The following is a 21,802-nucleotide window of genomic DNA, read 5'->3' as shown; positions in this document are numbered from 1 at the left end:
TGTATCTTAGGGAAGAAAGTTAAGACTACAGCTAGGAATATTAGTAAAAAAAGCTTTATATTTATTATAGAGGAGAAAGGATTTGTCCAAGTATTATCTGAGCGATAGATCATATGAAAACAAAAAGAATGTAAAGAAAGTGGAGAAAGCATTAAAGAATCGTATGAAAACATAAAAGGAAATAATAAATGAAAAGAGAAAAATCAAATAGGTGAAAAACGAGAATTTTGTCAGCCAGTAACAAAATATGAAGATGAAAATCAAGAAAATATTTCTACAAGCTAATTTTTAAAACAGTAATCACTTGGTCGTGACACATAGCAATCGCAAAGTCGGTCGGTCTATCGGTCTGTCTGTCTGTCGGTCTGTTGGTCCCAGTTTTGCTACTTCAGGCACTTTCAGGCAAGCTAGGACGAAAAAATTTGGCAAGCGTATCAGGGACCAAACCAGATTAAATTAGAAATAGTCGTTTTCCCGATTTGACCATCTGGAGGGGCCGGGGAGTGGGGGCCGGCTAATTCGGAAAAAATAGAAAAAATGAAGTATTTTAAACTTAGAAATGGTTGATCAGATGTTAATGAAATTCGATATTTGGAAGGAAATCGTGTCTCAGAGTTCTTATTTCAAATTCCGACCAGATCTGGTGACATTGGGGGAAGCCGGGAGGGGGAAACCTAAAATCTTGGAAAACACTTAGAGTGGAGGGATCGGGATAAAACTTGGTGAGAAAAATAATCACAAGTCCTAGATACATGATTGACATAACCGGAACGGATCCGCTCTTATTGGGGTAGTTGGGAGGGGGAGGGGTTAATTCTGAAAAATTAGAAAAAATGAGGTATTTTCAACTTACGATCGGGTGATCGGATCTCAATGAAATTTGATATTTAGAAGAATATTGTGTCTCAAAGCTCTTATTTTAAATTCCTACAGGATCTGGTGACGTTGGGGGGAGTTTGGGGGAACCTAAAATCATGGAAAAAGCTTAGAGCTGAGGGATTGGGATGAAACTTGGTGGAAAAAATAAGCAAATGTCTTAGATACGTGATTAATATAATTGGATTGGATCCTCTCTATTTGGGGGGGGGGGGGTTGGGGGGGGATTAATTCTAAAAAACTAGAAAAAATGACGTATTTTTAACTTACGAAGGAGTGATCGGACCTTCATGAAACCTCATATTTAGAAGGACCTTGTAACTCTGATCTCTTATTTTAAATCTCAACTGGATCGAGCGTCATTGGGGGGGGGGGGCGGAAATCTTAGAAAATACTTAAAGCGGAGAGATCAGGATGAAACTGAATGGGAAGAATAAAAACAAGTCTAAGATACGTGACTGACATAACAGGACCGGAACCGCTCTCTTTGGGGGAGTTGGGGGGGGGGGCTAGGGTTAATTCTGAAAAATTAGAAAAAATGAGATATTTTTAATTTTTAACGAAGGAGTGATCATATCTTAATGAAATTTTATATTTAGAAGGACCTCGTAGCTTAGATATCTTATTTTAAATCCCGACGTGATCCAGTGTCAATGGGGGGAGGGAGGAATCTGAAATCTTGGAAAACGCTTAAATCGGAGAGATCAGGATGAAACTTGGTGGGAAGAATAAACACAAGTCCAAAATACGTGACTGAAATAACCGGAACTGATCCGCTCATTTTGGTGGAGTTGGGGGGGGGGTGGTTAATTCGGACAACATTAGAAAAAAATTAGGTAATTGTAGCTTACGAATGGGTGATCAGATCTTAATGAAATTTGATATCTAGAAGGATCTTGTGCAAAAAAATTTATAATTTTAAATCCCAGCTCTTGTCCTACTTATCATACATGATTCCATATCATAATTATATTCCTTATCATATATAATATATAATCATGGATAATAAATAATTTCAGAGATGCATAGGATACCTTTCAAGCCCGATTAGACGGTTGTTTTCAGCCAAGATTTGTTTTTATCCCAAAGAAAAATCTATTGCCACCTCCCAATTTCAAACTCGCTTACCCATTTCGTGTCGGTACTTTTATCTTTGTCTCTTTCCTTTTACAATAAACAAAACTGGCATTTCATTTTCGCTTGGCTTGAAATGCTTAAGGACATTAAGCAGAGCACTCGAGTATAATATTGCCCTTTATTTGACTAGTTGTGTTATAAAGAGACAAAAGAAACCTGAAATCCTGGCGCTACAGAATCCTTTTGGGAAATCTAGTTTCCAAATCATCACAAGAAAGGGAATGTAAATAGAAGTAACTAAGCATTTCATAAATATGTAACATTTGCGGATAAAAAACATTTTTTTTTTTGTGCTCAAGTTTAAAAGACGCTTGTCTTCTACCTTCAAAAGAATGGGGAAATATATTCTTAAGGTCTCATTTCTCATGGGTTATTAGGTTATTAGAATCACCCCCTCCCCCAAACTGTTTTAAGCACTTTTCATGATTCAAACTGTATGAACTACACAAGTAAAGATGGCTAATTAGGCCCGCCATTTGAGTGTTTCACAGGCTTAATTGTAACATTCTATTTCTTTTATTCTTCGATTTTTTAAAGGTATAGAACTCGATTGACTTAAAATATTGATATTAAAATTAATATTAGAGAAGAATCAGGAATACCAAAAATAGCTATCATCTAGCAAATATTACTTTGGAAAGCCCACGTTGAAATTTATTCTATAATATTTGTTATAATAAATATATATGAGTATTCTCAACATCAATACATCTTTGTGATTGCAATACTAAATTAAAAATCAGTGATACATCTTCACTTTCTTATACCGGCCTATTTTATATTTTCATTGTATGAAATACTTTTTTTGGTTCTTGAATTATCCGCCCTACAGTAAAAAAAAAACCTTCTTGCTTGACCCAGTCTTTACCATTTCCACTGATAAGGTTAGAAGGTAATCAAAAGAAAAAAGTCTTGATTGGCGCCAAGTCAACAAGTTATATTACATTATTGTCGGGTATCTTATCACCCTCCTTAGTGATAAGGACCCTTGAAGGAATGTTACAAATAGGCCCAATGACAATAGGCAGAGAATAGAAGGGAGGACTATAGAAGATTGGATGTTTCGCTTGCTTAATTAAAATGGACCATTAATCTTTTCTAGGGAAACTGCTTGGAATGGGATCTGACATATTTTAGGCTCTAGATTGTTTCTTTTATTTAAATGCTTTTCATTTGGGGAACAGAATCAGTCGAAATACCGCCCTATGTCTCATATTAAATTAAAAAAACAAGTTTTTTTTAACTGAAAGTAAGGAGTGACATTAAAACTTAAAACGCACAGAAATTACTTCGTATATGAAAGAGGCTGCTTCCTCATTAGCGCCCCGTTCCTTACGCTAAAGTTTGACTCATTCTCTCAATTCTTCTTTTTAAAACAGTAAAAAACTTTAGCGTAAAGAGCGGGGCGTTGATGAGGAAGCAGCCTCTTTCATATACGAAGTAATTTCTGTGCGTTTTAATGTCGCTCCTTACTTTCAGTTAAAAAAAACTTGTTTTTTTAATTTAATTTCTGAATGTTTTTGAATCAATGCATGTTTTGATTTTGGCTCTCCGCAGAGGAATAATCAAAACGAAATTCGCATATTTTTTTTTTTTTTGGCTAAATGGCTTTCTCATAATTTTGATCGAATGATTTTGAGAAAAAAAGAGCGGGGGACGAAGCCTAGTTGCCCTCCGATTTTTTGGTTAATTAAAAAGGCAACTAGAACTTTTAATTTTTTTACGAATCTTTTTATTGGTAAAAGATTTACGTAACTTATAAATTAGCTTACGTAAAGAACTTTTGAATTCTCATGTTCTTATTACATATATGAGGGGATTCGCCCCATCGTCAGTACCTCGTTCTTTACACTAAAGATTAAATTTTATCCCAATTCATTAAGAATGACCCCTGAATCACAAAAGCCGTAGAATAAATAGTTGAAATTACTAAAAATACTTTAGCGTAAAGAGCGAGGTATTAGAAGGAGGTGAGCCCCTCATATGGGTAATAATTTCTGTTTGTTTTAAGTTTTATTGCTGTTCCTTACTTCCAGCTGAAAAAGCTTTTTCACATTTATTTTTTAATTGTTTTTTTTTTTAAATAATGCTAGTAAATCCTGCTCTCCCTTCATGGAAATTTTCTTCTCCCATGACAAATTCTCGATGGAAAGTTCCTCCAGCATATCCTCCTCTTCTCAACCCCTCCCCCCAACCAAAAAAATCCTCCTGAAAACGCCTGTATATTTCCCAATAACCATTACTATATGTAAGCACAGGTCAAAGTTTGTAACTTGTTGCCCCTCCCACGGGGACTGTGGGGGAGTAAGTCGTCCCCAAAGACATAGTTATAAGGTTTTTCGACTACGTTGAATAAAATGGCTATCTCAGAATTTTGATCCGTTTACTTTGGGAAAATAATTAGCGTGGGAGGGGGCCTAGGTGCCCTCCAATTTTTTGGTCACTTAAAAAGGGCACTAGAACTTTTCATTTTCGTTAGAATGAGCCCTCTTGCAATTCTAGGACAACTGGGTCGATACGATCACCCCTGGGGAAAAAAAAACAACAAATAAACACGCATCCGTGATCTGCCTTCTGGCAACAAATGCAAAATTCCACATTTTTGTAGATAAGAGCTCGAAACTTCTACAGTAGGGTTCTGTGATACGCTGAATCTGATGGTGTGATTTTCGTTAAGATTATATGACTTTTAGGGGGTGTTTCTCCCTATTTTCTAAAATAACGCAAATTTTCTCAGGTTCGTAACTTTTGATGGGTAAGACTAAACTTGATGAAATTTATATATTTAAAACCAGCATTAAAATGCGATTCTTGTGATGTAGCTATTGGTATCAAAATTCCATTTTTTAGAGTTTGGTTACTATTGAGCCGGGTCGCTCCTTACTACAGTTCGTTACCACGAACTGTCTGATTCCAAGTAATCTTTTAGGGGTCTGGAAATTTGGTTGCCCGGGCTCCCGAGGGGAAAATATCTTAATAAAACAAATTCAGTTTGATTCCTTAATTGATCCTCCTTTTCAACATAATAGTAGCTACGCTGACAATTCACCTCTCCAACCCCTGATTGACCCTTATATAACGCTGATATTATCTTTTTTAGTTGTTATTTTAACGTTTGATCTGTTTTACAATGAAATAAAATACAATTTTTGTAAGTGAAAATAAGGAGTGACATTAGAACTTAAAACGATCAGAAATTATTTCGTATAAAAAAGGGGCTGTCCCCTCCTCAACGTTCCCCTCTTTACGCTAAAATTTGACTCTTTGTAACAACTCTACTTTTTAACACCATAAAAACTTTAGCGTAAAGAGCATGGAGTTGAGGAGGAGATAGCCTTTTCCATGTACGGAATAATATCTATACGTTATAGGTTTTAATGTCGCTCCTTACTTTCAGTTAAAAAAAAACCAGTTTTTTTGTAACTTCTGAACGTTTTTAGACTTGTGCAGGTTCGAATTTGGCTCACCTTACATGAAAAATTAAAGAAAATTGCATAAAAATGTTGGCAGATTAATTCTATATACGAAGGCTTGGTCCCTCCTCAATACCTGGCTCTTTACGCTAAAGATGATGAACCTTTTAAAAAATCTTTCTATTCTAATTTTACTGCCCCCATGTTTCAGTAGATGCTCTTAGAGAATTAGGACAAACAGTCAAACTTTAGCATAAATAAAAAGGTATTGAAGAGGGAGCAACCCTTCATTTATAGAATAATATCTCTTCGTTTCAGAGACAACGCAATTGCGTTGCCTACAATGAAGCCAATACTGCTCCAGTGTTTTATTATTATCATTATTCATTTGTTTTTATGGTGCTTGAAATCTACCAAGTGACATATAGCGATCGCAAATTCTGTCGGTCTGTCGGTCGGTCCATCCCGGTTTTGCTACTTTAGGCACTTACAGGCAAGCTTGGACACTGAAATTTGGTAAGTGTATCAGGAACCAGACTAGATTAAATTAGTAATTGTTTTTTCCCCGATGCTACCATCTGGGGGGGGGGGGAGGGGGGGAGTGGGGGACGGTTAAATCGGAAAAATTGGAAAAAATTTGATATTTTTAACTTACGAACAAGTGGTCAGATCTTAATGAAATTTGATGTTTGGAAGGATATTGTGTCTAAGAGCTCTTATTTTAAATCTCGATTGGATCTGGTGACATTGGGGAGGGGGAGCTAAAATCTTGGAAACCACTTAGAGTGGAGGGATCGGGATGAAACTTGGTGGGAAAAATAAGCACAAGTCCTAGATACGTGATTGAAATAACAAGAACGGATCAGCTCTCTTTGGGGTAGCTGGGGGGGAGGATTAATTCTGAAAAATTAGAAAAAATGAGGTATTTTTAACTGACGAACGGGTGATCGGATCTCAATGAAATTTGATATTTCGAAGAATATCGTGTTTCAGAGCTCTTACTTTAAACCACGACTGGATCCGGTGACATTGGGGGAGTTGGGGGGGGATGAGTCTTAAATCTTGGAAAACGCTTAGAATGGAGGGATCAAGATAAAACTTGGTGGGAAAAATAAACAGAAGTCCTAGATACATGGTTGACATAACTGGAACAAATCTGCTCTAATTGGGGGAGTTAGGAGGGGGAGGGGTTAATTCGGAAAAATTAGAAAAAATCGGGTGATCATATCTTAATGAAATTGGATATTTAGAAGGATCTTGTTTATTAGAGCTCTTATTTTAAATTCCGACCCTATCTTGTGACATTAGGGGGAGTTGGAGGTAGGAAACCAGAATTCTTGGAAAACTTGAAAATTGGGGTATCTTTTTCTTACGAATAGGTGATCTGATCTTAATGAAACTTAATATAAAGAAGGATCTTATGTCTCAGATGCTCCATTTTTGGCTTGAATCGGATCCGGGGACCAAGGGGGTTGGAGGGGAGAAACAAAAATCTTGGAAAACGCTTAGAGTGGAGGGATCGGGATGAAACTTGATGGGAAGAATAGACACAAGTTCTAGATACATGACTTACATAATTGGAACAGATTTGTTCTCTTTGGAGAAGCTGGAGGGTGCTAATTTGGACAAATTAGAAAAATTGAGGTATTTTTCACTTAAGAATGGGTTGCCGAATCTTAATGAAATTTGATATTTAGAAGGAACTCATGTCTCAGAGCGCTAATTTAAAATCCCGACCAGATCTTTTGACATTGGAGGGAGTTGGAGGGGGAAATCGGAAATCCTGGAAAACGCTTAGAGTGGAGAAATCGGGATGAAACTTGGTGGGTAGAATAAGCAAATATTGTATATACGTCATTTACGTAACTGTATTAGATTTGCTCTCTTTGGGGGAGTTAAGGGGTGGGGTTCAGTGCTTTCGCGAGTTTGGTGTTTCTGGACGTGCTAAGACGATGAAAACTGGTAGGCGTGTCAGGGAGCTGCACAAATTGACTTGGTAAGTCGTTTTCCCCGATTCAACCACTTGGGGGGGACTGAAGGGAGAGGAAAATGAGGTATTTATAACTTACGAGTGTTTGATCGGATCTGAACGAATTTTAACATTTAGAAGGACATCGTGACTCAGAGCTCTTATTTTAAATCCCGACCACCATTAAGCCTCTGATTTTCCTTTTAAATAAATCTATTGATTCTTAAAATTTTGCTAGAGCCCATACCATATAAGTCAAAGTGATTGGAGGGCAATCAGCCCCCCCCCGGTGCCCTTTTCGCCAAATCAATCCTATAAAAAATTTGAGATGGTCATTCTGTTTAAAATAGTTCAAAGATCATATAACAATAAATCTGGAGTCGACAAAGCCCCACCGGGCTGGGGGACAGGCGTTTTAAGTTATGTCCCGGGGGTGTATATGGTTCTTTCATTTGACTGAACCATAAACACCCCCTCATTTGACCCTCATTTGATTGGAAGTTGAAACTTCTAATTCACTTTTTAACAGTCAAAAGAGATCAGAGGGTAACCATCCCCCCATGCCCCTTTGTCCCAATAGCATCCGATAAAAAATTTGAGATTGGCACTTTGTTAAAAATGGTTCAAAGATCATATAACCAAAAATTCCAGTGTTGAAACTCCCCCTCAGGACTCGGGGGCAGGCTTTGTAAGTTATTCTCTGGGGGCATATATGGTTCTTATGGAAGGGATGCTCGTATAAACTTCAAAGAGGAGTCATTTGATTGAAAATTGAAAATTCTACTTCACTTTTTAAGAGTCAAAAGAGATCAATGGGCAACTAGCCCCCCGCCCTAATACGCCTATTTTTCTATAAACCATCCGAGAAGAACTTTCAGATAGCAATTTTTTAGAAATAATTCCAACAACACATACTGAAAAATTCGGATTCGACACAATTGTTGAGATAACCATTTTTTGAAAATAGTTCAAAGGTCAGATAAGAAAAATCCGGAGTCGACACAACCCCCCAGGCTCAGGCGGTAGGGGTTGTAAGTTATGTCCTGGGGGCGTATATGGTTTAGGAATGAGATGCTCATATAAGCTTCAGAGAGGGCTCATTTGATTGTAAAGCTCTAGTTCATTTCTTAAGAGTTAAAAGACATCCAAGGGCAACTGCCCCCCTCCCCCCAAACCTTTTTTCCTATACCCATCCGATAGAAATTTTGAGATAGCCATTTTGTCAAAAATAGTTCCAATGTCAGGTAAGAAAAACTCCTGTGTCGACGCAAACCCCTAGGGCCTGGCGAGGTGTTATAAGCTGTGCTCTAGGGGCAAGTACGGTTCTTATGGAAAGGGATACTCGTATAAATTTCAGAGAGAGCTCATTTTATTGGAAATTGAAAGTTCTAGTTTAGTTTTTAAGAGTCAAAAGAGATCTGAAGGCAACTATTCCCCCTCCCCCACGGCCTTTTTCCCCAAATTCATCCGATTAAAGTTTTGAGATAGTAATTTTGTTAAAAATAGTTCAAAGATCCTATAAAAAATTTCGGTGTTAGCACAATCCCCCAGGGCCTGGGGCCTGGCGTAGTAAGTTATGCCCTGGGGGTCTTATGGATGGGATCCTCGTATAAACGTCAGAGAGGGCTCATTTAATTGGAAATTGGAAGTTCTAGTTAACTTTTTAAAAGTCAAAAGAGATGGATAGCAACTAGTGCCCCCACACCCTTTTTCCCTAAATTCATCCGATAAAAATTTTGAGATAGTCATTTTTTAAATAGTTTAAAGGTCAGATAACAAAAACTCTGGTGTCGACACAGCCCCACAGGGCTTGGGGGACAGGTGTTTTAAGTTATATCCTGGGGGTGTATATGGTTCTTTTGAAAGGTATGCTCACAAAAACCTCAGAGAGGGTTCATTTGATTGGAAATTGAAACTTCTAATTTACTTTTTAAGAGTAAAAAGAGATCCAAGGGCAACTAGATCCCACCGCCTTTTTTTCCCAAACCATTCGATAAAAATGTTGGGATAGCCATTTTGTTGAGGTCAGATAAGAAAAAGCGGGGACAGGCGTTGTAAATTATGCTCTGGGGTTACATATGGTTTTTACGGAAGGGATACTCGTATAAACTACGGAGAGGGCTCATTCGATTTATAATTGAAAGTTCTAGTTCACTTTTTAAGAGTCAAAAAATAACGGAATGCAGCTAGCCCCCCTTCCATGCCCTATTTTTCTCAAACCCATCCGATAAAATTTTTGATAAAGTAATTTTTTTTAAAGTGATTCAAAGATTATACACCAAGAACTCCGCGGTCAACATACTCCCTCAGGGCCGAGAGGCAGGTGTTGTGAGTTATGCCTGGGGGCATATATGGTTGTTATAGAAATGAAGCTCGTATATACTTCAGAGAGGGCTCATTTGATTGGAAATTGAAAGCTCTAGTTTAGCTTTTAAGAGTCAAAAGAGACCAGAGTGCAGCTAGCCTCCTCCACCCTTTTTCCCCAAATGCATCCGAAAAAAATTTCGGATAGCCATTTTGTTAAAAATTGTTCTATGGTTATATAACAAAAACCCCGCTGTCAATTCAACCCCTTCAGGGCCTGGGGCAAGCATTGTAAGTTATGACCTTGGTGCATTTATGGTTCTTATAGAAGGGATGCTCGTATGAACTTCAGAGGGGAGTCATTTGAACGGAAATCTAAAGTTCTAGTTCACTTTCTAAGAGTCAAAAGAGATCCAATGGCAACTATTCATCCCCCTTCTCATGCCCTTTTTCCCCAAACTAATCAGATAAACAATTTTAGAAAGCTTTAGTGTTATAAATAGTACAAAGGTCCGAAACTCCCATATCGATACAACACCCCGGGGTCTGAGAACAAGCATTGTAAATTATACCCTAGGGGTATGTATGGTTCGTATGAAATGGATGCTCGTTTAAACTTCAGACAGGGCTCATTTAAATAGAAAGTTAAAGTTCTAGTTCACTTTTTAAGAGTCACAAAAGAGACCTGAGGGCAACTAGCCATCGACGCCCCTTTTCCTCAAATCCATCCGATTACAATTTTGAGATTGCCATTCTGTTATAAATAGTTCAAAGGTCAAATAAGAAAAAAATGAGGTGTTGACGCAACTCCATAGGACCCGGGGGTAGGCGTTGTACGTTATGCTCTGGGGGCAATCCCGAGAAGGTTCACTTGATTGGAAATTGAAAGTTCTAGTTCACTTTTTAAGAATCAAAGAGATACGAGGGCAACTAGCATTCCTCCTAGCTCTTTTTTCCCAAATCCATCCGATATAAATTTTGAGAAAACCATTTTTAAAATAGTTCAAACATCAAATACGGCCGAAGGTGTATAAGGTTTTTATATAAGGGGTTGTCGTATAAACTTCGAAGGTGGCTCAATTGATTGAAAATTTAAATTGGAAAGATTGATTGGAAAGTTCTAGTTACCTTTTTAAGAGTCAAAAGTTAACAAAGGGCATGTAGCCCCACCCCCTTACACAAACGCACCTTTCCCCCAAATGCATCAAATGAAAATTTTGAGAAAGTCAGTTTGTTTGAAATACTCCAACAATAAAAAACAAAAACTTCGTTGTCAATATATCCCCCGCAGAGCCACGAGAAGGGTTGTAAATTATGGCGCCAGGGCATATAAGCCTTTTATGGAAAAAATGGTCGCATGAACTTTGGAAAGGACTCAATTAATTAGAAACTGAAAGTTTGAATTCACTTTTTAAGAGTCAAAAGTGACCCGATGGCGACTAACCCCCCTCCCTCCGAACCTTCTTTCCCCAAATACGTCCAATAGTATTTTTTATGCAGCCATTTTGTTAAAAATAGACCAAAGATAGTATAACAGGAACTCTAGGAATAAAAAAGCTCCCCACCCCGAATCCAGGGACAAGGGTTGTAAAATGTGCCATGGAAGCATATAAGGTTTTTTATGGAAGGGATGATCGTATAGACTTCGGAGGGGGATTATTCGATTGTAAATAAAAATTTCTAGTGCACTTCTCAAGAGTTAAAAGTGATAGGAGGGCAACAAGCCTCCCCCCCCTAGAGTCCTTTCCCCTAGTTGCATCCGCTCAAAATTTTCAGATAATCATTTTCTTCAAAATAGTTCAAAGGTCAAAAACAAAACTCCAGTTGGGTCGGCCTTTTAATAGTTTCTAGCATATGCATCTGACAGCTTTCAGTGTCCTTGAGTTTGTGGTGGCATTGAATTGAGTTGAATTTCAAAGCATATGTTTCAAATGGGTAAAACACTTTTATTACCATATTAGTTTTCCAAGACCCCTGACTACTCTACCCTTTAAGCTACGAAATGTTCTTAAATTTTCATTAAAGTATTCCTAACAAAATATAACTGACACTAATAAAGACATTTTACCTAGCAAGATTCCAAAAATAATTATCCCTAAACTGTCAAACAGTTTGGATATACTTGGGGAGAAAGAGGTCAGTCATTTTGTTGCAGCATTGGATAGAGTCAAAGATACTACTCTAATTGATCAGTAGAACAAATAATGATTTGTAATTAGTTGAATTTGGAGATAGCGTGTCCAGTCTTCGTTCCGAGTAAAATTTGATACAAAGAATGATATTGAAATAGAAAAACTCCTACTTCAGAAACTTCCGGTTTTGAAACTGCTTCATTAATATATACTATTAACTTTAATGTTGGACATGAGCTTTCGGAAAATATGATCTATACAGAAATAAAAGGTGTGTTCTCAGGCTCAAAACTAATGAGTGTATATGACTCTTTCATAATTTTTAAGATGAATTTGATTTAAAGTTTTGCATGGGACCAGTTTTTGGAAAAAATCTAAAGGGGAGAAAATACGCAAAACGTTCAGTTCGTAACTGATTGGGGTGATGTTTTATTGGTATATACTCCTCAGTTTTATGTTAAGCCCCGTCTTAGTTAGTGTGGCAGCATTCTAATGTTCAGCTCATTAGTGTTGACTTAGCATGAAAAAATGATCGGAGGACCTGTCCAGTGGACGACGGAAGCCCTATGTGAAAATGTAAAATAAAAATTGTAGTTGGAAACATGGGCCTCCGAGACCGGGTCCGAACATTAACTAAAATTGCTTTTTCAGTTTTGCTTAATTTTTATTTGCTTGACCTTGTACCAAGGTTAGCAAATGAATAAAAAAACGTAAAATATAAGCTTAGTCAACATGAAGCCCGAACTGGGGTCATAATTTTCTTCTCGATTGATTTGTAGCTTATGTGTGTGCGTTTGGACCAAGAAGAGCCAAATGCACACAAATTAAAAATATGAAAAATTATTCGCTTTAATAAAGAGCATGGAAACTTTTCTCTTTCTACAGCTTGACACTTGCGACTGTAAGTTTCTCCGGCAGCAAAAACGAGACTTGGTGCAACCAAAGTAAAGAATGCCATGATTAATGTCATCTAAAATTTACGATACAAGCAAGTATTTGCAAATACAAATTAGTTGATAAATGTCCTCTAGACGAATATTTCCAACTTTTTACTTACTTTCCTAAGATAGCTTAAGGTATTCCTTTGTTTACTGGAATAGTAAATTATACAATTCAAGAAGTACATGAGCTTTGGAGTAAAAGCAAGAAAATCGGTGCAAAAAGAAAAAGACAAATTACTGTCCAATGTGTCTGTGTTAAAAAGTAACCTGTAATTTAATTGGTTTATTTTTTTAGATTTTCTTCTGTTTGCAAACAAATCACATTTTTCATTTTTTCTGCGTTGAAAAAAAAACAGGCTTTTTAAAAACTGAATCAGCCCATGCTTTTGACTAATCGATTCTAAGGGATAAGTTTTTTTTTTCAGGAATACTGAGCCAGTAAAACGAGCAAAATTGCGTTCGTTGTGGCTGGTGGATTTGCAAATAATCACGTAAAAACACTATTTGTTATCTATTCGAAGTTTTGGACTTGTTCTGGAAAAAAGGATGATATTGAAAGGATATTTTATATTTTCATCTTCAATTTACTAAATTGATAAAATGCTCATTTTTTTCATCTTTTCCACCCGAAAACCTAGTACGGCTAGAACCCAAGATATATTTATGTAGAAATGACACCTTCTTGAAATGGGTGATCACAGAGGGCCCCCACGGTACACTTTTATTTGTAAAAATCAGCTGGTAAACAAAACTCCTAAATTATTTTCATATTTCGTTTTCTTTTAGTATTATCTTTATACTGAATATCATGTAATCGGTTATAATTTCTTATGAAGATATGTGAGGCAGGCCTGTGCAGACGGCAGCATCGACCTTTTGGGTTACCTGCAAGACAGGGGATCCTGCGGTCACCTCTATTTCCACTTGAGGAGTGGCGCCCCGTGAGGAAATTATAGCCTAGTAAACGAAACAACAGTCAAACGTGATTCTGGATAATGTATAATTCTTCTGGGCTTGGTCTGTTTTTGTGGGAGATTTCAGACAGAAGAACCCTTACATAGCTAGTTTACCTACTAAGGGTTGCCTCCCCATATTAACATAATATTTGTAGGAGTGAATATATAATTAGTCGGAGGTAGTAGGCTCGAGACTGCCTGTGCTGGATTTCAACATTTGTTGATAGTTTTGATGTTTTGATCAAAATTGGCCCAGGATTACACGAAGTTTTCAAGCTTCCATTCATACTGTAGGTCCCAGGGACTTCTTTTTGTTCAATTTTAAACCTACTTAAGCGCTTCGGTTTAGATTTGAGAAGATGTGTTGGTCGCCATCCTGCACTGGTGTCTAGGACTATTTCTTTTCCTCAGGCCAAAAAAATTTCAATTATTTAAAAAACATGAAAATTAGAACTTGGAATGTTACGACGTCAAAAAATAACTATCGTATGTACATTTTGATTATCGAATTCAGACGATTCGAACTGGACTTATTGAGAGTTTTATAAACTAAAAGTCAAGGGAGAGGAAGCATGAAATTAGGTGATATGGAACTTGTTTACTCAGGCAGGGAGGATGGGATACATTCACTAGGAGTAGGGCCTATAATGAATAAAGAAGCTGTTAAGTCTTGTTTAGGCTAAGAAGATATTAATAATGGAATATTAATTGCTCATTTTATGACGAAAAATTCAGGGTATCAATAGTAGTAGTATACGCCCCTGTAGAACCGACTAATAGAATACTAGTGATTCGGATGAATTTTAATTACAGTTACAGGAGAGAATAGAGTGGGTCTCATGTAGAACTATGGTGCTTTTTATTAGGAGAATTTAATGCATATATGGGTAGAAATAGGGATAGATAGCCTAGCCTACCCTAGGTGAATTTAGTGCAAGAAAAGGAAATAGCAATGGCTACAAACTGTTTGGATTTTGTAGGCATAACAATTTAGTTATAACCAATGCAGTGTTTGCTCATAAAATGGTCCATAAGTTGACATGGTATTTACGAGATAATACGACCGAAACTTTATTGATTTTATTATTGCAAACCGAAGACTGGCGGGATAAAATACAAGATGCTAGGGTATATCGGAATTTCTGTTATCGATGTTAAAAGTAAAGACCAGCAACTAGTAGTGTCTAGGGTTAGTTTAAAGCTGAAATTTCAGAAGGGTAACTACCTCTCAGAAAGTTATGATGTTGGTAGACTCCAGGATGAGAATTTGAGAGAAACTTTCCAGGAACAGTTGAATACTAAATTAGATATTTTAAAATTTGACAGTGTGGAGGATAGATGGAAAAAAATTTTGGAAAACAATTTTTGAAGTCGCTGATGATGTCCTAGAGAAGAAAGTTAGGACCACAGCTAGGAATGTCAAACAGTTCGTGGTTATGAAATGTAAGTAAGGACCGACGTGGCTCAATAGTAACTGAAACTTAAAAAAAAAGAGATTTTAATGTTAATACATATATTAAAAGAATCGATTTATCTTTTTGACTTTAAACATATAAGATTTTAAGTTTATTTACGCATCAAAAGTTGCCATGCCTGAGAAAATTTGCTTGATTTTTGTAAAAGGGGGGAACACCCCTGAAAAGTCAATGAATTTTGATGATAATCACACCACCAGATTCAGCGTATTCTAGAATCATGTTGTAAAAGTTTCAAGATTTCATCTGCAAAAAGGTAATTTTGTAGTTTTTGCCAGAAGAAAGATCGGTGATGCGTGTTTATTTATTTCTTTTTATTTTATGTTTTCCCCAGGGGTGATCGCATCGAACTAATAATCCTAGAATATCCAGAAAGGGACCATTTGAAAGAAAAATAAAAGTTCTAGTGCCCTTTTTAGGCGCCTAAAAATAATGGAGTGCAAGTGCCCCCCTCTCACTCACCTTTTTTCCTAAAATTCATTCGATCAAAATTCTGAGATAGCCATTTTATTCAGTATAATTTTAAAACCCGGTAACTATGTCTTCTAGGTAACCCGGTAACTAGTCTTGTAATGTCCAAACATCGGCCGTGTCTCTGGCCTAGCCCAAATTATATGGTAGTCCTATAGCCTATATTATACTTGGTGGAATTTTAATTATTTTAATTATGGGGAATTCTTTTATTAATTTAGCTGCAATACAAAAAGCAAGCAGCATGAGAAGTTATGCTGTAAAACATGTTTAAGTGAATAAACCATTTAAACTTCATTTGTTACTGAATTTTATTTTTCTAGCCTAGTTCACTTTCCAAGAAAGCAAAAATTATCCTCTCTAGAATTTTGAGCCAGCTTTAAAAAAATTAGCTTGTTTAGCCTCATAAATTGCGAATCAGCAAAGCAGTGAAGGTGAAAAAAGTTTTCTTGGGCTTCATTTAAGCAGAAGATCTGTTTTTCAAGGTTTCACTGTCCCTTCTAAATAGAGAGCTTCTCTTTAAAAATACCTTCATGGAATATCATTTAGGTTGTAGGTCCAAAAGGTCATTTTGTTGTTCAGTTTATGAGTAATTCACAATAGTTTTTTGAAGTTCTAAAATTTTCACTTCAAATGGTAGGCTACAAAATACTTCAGTAGGTTTGACCGGTCTGTCATTTACTATCTGGTGCAACAATATTTGCCATGTTGCCTACAAATAGTAAGGCTATATTCATAAATTAAAAAAAGCAAGTGTTTTCAACTGAAAGTAAAGAGCAACATTAAAACTTGATACGAACAGAAAATGTTACGTATTTGCGGGGATTGCCTCTCCTCATTAGCTGGCTCTTACATTTAAGTTTTTTTTAACTTTTAAAGTTAAATTATTTGAATTAAACACCCTTTGTGATTCAGGAGTCATTCTTAAATAACTGAAACAAAAATCAAAATTGGATTATTATATGGTTATTATTAGTTAAAATAAATAAAATTAATATGCTAATTTGGTTTTAATTTTTTTTGCAAACATTTTTTTATTATGTTGTGATTTTTAGGATGTACAGAGGAAATATTATATTTGAGGGCTTGTGAGGAGCCTCACATAGTGAAATATAATTGATTTTACGGAAATATCTTCTTTGTCTACGGTTAATTGTATTATCAAACAGTTCATGGTAACGAACTGTAGTAAGGAGCGATCCGGCTCAATAGTAACCGGAACTGCATTTCGATATATATATATATATATATATATATATATATATATATATATATATATATATATATATATATATATATATATATACTAGCTGTTGGGGTGGCGCTTTGCCCCACCCCAACATCTAGTTGGTGGGGCGCTTTGCGCCCCCCCCAGCCCCCCCGCGCGCGTACATTCTTCGCTGTCCCATTGTCTGTGCATATAAATAGATTGTCAGGTTTACTGACTCTTGAACATGCAACATATAATTGTCCATGGGAAAAACAATCCGTATTTAGATCTATACCTCATTATTCTAATGATGTGTCCCTGTGTCCCGGTCGTCATTTATATTCCCTGTGTCCCGGTCGTCATTTGTGTCCCGGTGTCCCAGTTTGTAATTTCTCTTTGAGTGTCCCGGTCGTCATTTATATTCCCTGTGTCCCGGTGTCCCGGTCTTCATTTGTGTCCCGGTGTCCCGGTCTGTAATTTCTATTCGAACAATCTCTGTGTCCCGGTCGTCATTTATATATCCCGCCTGTGCCCCCGGCGTCCCCGTTGTAGTTGTGTCCCTGTGTCCCGGTCGTCATTTATATTCCCTGTGTCCCGGTCGTGATTTGTGTCCGGGTGTCCCAGTCTGTAATTTCTCTTTGAGGTTCCCGGTCGTCACTTTTATTCCCTCTGTCTCGGTCGTCATTTGTATCCCGGTCTGTAATTTCTCTTTGAGTGTTTTTTCTTTTTAGTTTTTTACCTTTTTTCTTTTTTCAGTTTTCTTTTTCTTCTTTATTTTTCAGCGTCACTATGACGAACTGTCATAGTGACTCAGCGTCACTATTTGTTTTTTTAACTTAACTCTGGTAGGCATTGATGACCTTATCCAAGTCAAAATCCCAAACCCAATCATCATCGCTATCATTTTCAGTTTTGATATGTTTTGACTCTCGCTGTCCAGGTGGATTTTCATCTAACTGCGCGGTTTTAAGTTCTTTAGCCGCAAGCCTGTTTTCTTGCTGTTCTTGTGATTCCCCGGCACGCTTTCTTTTCTTACTTTCTCTATCAGCTGCAAGCCTGTTTTCTTGCTGTTCTTGTGATTCCTTGGAACGCTTTCTTTTCTTACTTTCTCTATCAGCAGCAAGTTTTTTGGCATAAACTCTTTGAGCAGCTTCCTCGGCTGTTGCCATTGTAGGTTCTTCAGTCATTTTACAATTAAACATTTTTCCGTGAACAAATGTCTTAAATACCATTAATGACGTCACCGTCAAAGCAAAAATGACGACAACTAATTTCATGACGTCAGTCAACACAGAAACATGACGTCACCTGACAGACAGACGGACACACAGACAGACAACTTATTTTTATATATATATATATATATATATATATATATATATATATATATATATATATATATATATATATATATATATATATATATATATATATATATATATATATATATATATATATAATATATATATATATATATATATATATATATATATATATATATATATATATATATATATATATATATATATATATATATATATAGATCAGCACTTGAATGAGGCCTCATTTGTTATATATATATATATATATATATATATATATATATATATATATATATATATATATATATATATATATATATATATATATATATATATAGATCAGCACTTGAATGAGGCCTCATTTGTCCCAGTGCTCCCTAGTAGCAACATTTTTAGATTTATTTGCTTTTCTCGAAGATAGCGCCAGTAAATTTATAATTTCTTAAGCTTCTAGACCTTGATGAATACAATTTAACCTGAGGAGTATGGATTTCCTACCTTCAGGCGTTCAGGAATGGCCAAGCATTGAAAATTCTGAACAGAATTATAAAACAACCTTAAAAACTTACTTTTTCCAAGTTGTTGAAAAAACATTCAGTCATCTTGACGAAACTTCACTCACATGTGGGCTACTAGAAGCAGTGATTCAGTTATATTTTCAATTATTTTACAGAGCATCAAGACTCTACAAACTTGAAGGTCCCATCTATAGCCGGTCTCCCCTGCTGATAAAAAAGATTGAAGACTATAATTGGAAAGCTTACAAGCATTTTTTATTTGATTTAGGCATAACATTTGCAGACCTACCAAACGAATTTGTCGCTAAAAGTTGGGTGTACGGTGAGTTGTCCATCTCTGTAATTAAAAAGAAGACGAAGAAGGTGACCTACGTAGCTATAGACCCATTGCAGTGACAAACTGTGGTTATTGGATAGTTTCAAAAGTAATGACTACGAGAACAGTAGAAGTACTTGGAGGATTGTTTGGCAAATACCAACATGGTGGGCTAAAAAAAAAAAAAACCCAACATATATTGAGTAACTCTAGCAATCTCATGACAACATAAGGTGAGCTGATTCTGAGAAATCATATTACATCAGAAATTATCGTTGTGAATAGTGCAAATAAAGGCACGGCCTGTGACTCGGTAGTTTAAATAATACTTTCATGGTGTATGGAAAATAAGATCTGTTTTCATAGACAAGCAGTTCAGAACTAACAAATCTTAATAAGAATGTGAATATTTTAGACCAGGTAAAAAGTCAGAAAACCTGAAGAGCTATGGCCTGAAGCACACTTGGCTCTTTTAGCTGAAGGTTTTTGTCGACAGAGTATTTTTTTCTTTTTACCGATCGTTTCTTAGAGGTCAAGACGATTGTGTTACAAAGTACACATTGGTTGTTAAAAAATAAGATAACGGTAGCATTGCAGCCACCCGCTGTCACTGTAATAGACGATCATTTTTTTATACCTCCGCTGAGAAGGTGGCCTAGTGAACTAAATGCATGCTTACACACTCGGCATCCAGTCTCCTGACAACAGCTTTTGTGATATTACTTAGATATTGCACTAGCAGAGAATATATTATAAAAAATACTTCAACTCTTTGGAAAGTCCAAGAACTATGTCTCTGGGGATGACATGACCCCCCTCCATAGTCCGAGGGAAAGGCCTTTAAGTTATTAATTTTCTTCAAAGTCTTTTTTTGGTAATATAGACAAATAAAAATGAGTTTTTGATAATAAGCTAGCCATGTTGTGGTATGGTATGTTTTTTTGTAACTGAAATTAATTTCACAGAAGCACAATATTAGGATAATAGAAACAATATATTTTAAACATATGACGATATTTGAAGAAGAATTAAGAGTTGGCGACATTTAGAAATTATGTTGTCTTTATCTGTTTGAAAGCTATGTAATTATTATCAAAGTTATATGGTTATTATTCAAGATATAGGAAAAAACAGCACATACGTAAACAAAATTCTTACCTATTAAATACTCAAGAACCATGTTCCAGCCAATTATGAAGGCTAGAAATTCTCCCATTGTAACATAAATATAGCTATAAGCAGAGCCTGAGGTATGAGGGACTCTAACTCCAAATTCAGCATAACAGGCACCTGAAAAATCATAATTGTAAACATTTTTATTTTGTAAATTTGATAATGGTCAAACATATGTCAAAAATCGCAGCTTTTCTAACTTGTTTGCCCAACAGGGTGTAATTTCTTAGCCTATACTAGTCTATAGGTAGCATACCGCAATAAAAAAAAATCTATCAATCAAAATTTTGGTTTGGTACAATTAATTATTAAATAAGACACAAAAAAATCAGCCTACCGCAAAATAGCCTACCGCAAGGAGAAACAAATCCAGTAATCAAAATTTTACTTTGGTACAATTTTTTATTAAATAAGACATAAAAAATTGCAAAAAAAATTAAGCCTTCTACTTTTATAAATTTATATGGAATGTCACTCATCATTTTTTCACATTTTTCTTTCATCTTGCTTAAAGGTATTGGTGATGTGAACTTATATCAATTTTCAGTGACTTTTAGTTGTGACATAGAATGTAATTACCCTTTTCAAAAACCGTTTTCTTTTAAAGACCAAATAAATTCCCTCGACATTCCGTTCTCTAGTATCCCGGTCACGTTTTCCTTACCTTTTTCACAGACGTGGCTATGTCTTTGACAAACATGTTCATAGCCTATCAGACTGGTAGAATGTAGTTGACATTTTTTCTTTCAGGTTTTTATTCTAAGATTTTATCCATTATCATTGCAAACTCAGTAATAAGAAATACTAGTAATCAAAATCAGACAGTAGAGAAAAGATGTTCCAACACATCTTTTTGATAATCTTTCTTGGTTAAATCTTAATTTTTTACCATTTTAGATACTTAAATCTTACTGAGCCAACAAAAGTATAGCTCAACCTTGCTCAATTAAAAAGTAAAAAATCTACAAATCATAACTCAAATGTGGCTTTAAAGAGATTTGATCCCTTAAAGCGAAGATCACAAGCATGTCTAGCTAGAATCCCATGTCTAGACGCTTGTCTGGCCAGAAATCAATGCTTAGGCAACTACCTTTCACAAATAAAATTCAGCGGTTAGGTAAAACTAAGAATTTAATTTCAAATGGATTTTAGTCGTCATTTCTAACCAATCAAAAGAGCTTTTGCTGGCAAAAATATTAAAATTTTAATTCCTGTTTTTACTGTCACTAAGATAATGGATGAGACCAGCCAACAATTGCCTTAGCGTGCTTTAGTATTCTGTCTGCTGCTGCATATTTGCTTAAAATAAAAAAAAAGAAGATAAACACAAGAAAATCAATTCAAAATGAACACATAGATAATGAAAATAGTGGAACTTAACACATTCTGGTTCTCTTTAGTCGAAAATCCTAGACTCTGAATTTTAGAATCAAAAACTTGATTCTCGGCTTTAATTTGTTACGCCGAGCACCAAATTTTACTTGTGAACGGTAGTTGCCTAGATATTTATTTCTGGCCAGACACATGTCTTGACATGGGATTCTAGCTAGACACGCATATGAACACAACTTAGAGGATTACCATGTGTC

The 21,802-nt window shown here is 35.9% G+C and overlaps 1 protein-coding gene across 4 annotated transcripts in view; it reads right to left on the bottom strand.

The window, feature by feature from the left end:
* LOC136026833 (solute carrier family 7 member 14-like) overlaps window positions 1–21,802 on the bottom strand; it is a 334,289-nt gene that overhangs the window by 151,336 nt on the left and 161,151 nt on the right. For all 4 annotated transcript variants that reach the window (XM_065703537.1, XM_065703540.1, XM_065703539.1 and 1 more), the window contains exon 4: window positions 20,199–20,330. In XM_065703537.1, the coding sequence (XP_065559609.1) occupies window positions 20,199–20,330 (132 nt within the window). The remainder of the gene's footprint in view (window positions 1–20,198; window positions 20,331–21,802) is intronic.

The sequence above is a fragment of the Artemia franciscana genome, chromosome 5, assembly GCF_032884065.1.
Source record: "Artemia franciscana chromosome 5, ASM3288406v1, whole genome shotgun sequence".
NCBI classification, from domain to species: Eukaryota; Metazoa; Arthropoda; class Branchiopoda; order Anostraca; family Artemiidae; genus Artemia; species Artemia franciscana.
Note: the sequence above shows the minus strand (reverse complement) of the source record. Positions and strands in the feature narration are given on the sequence as shown.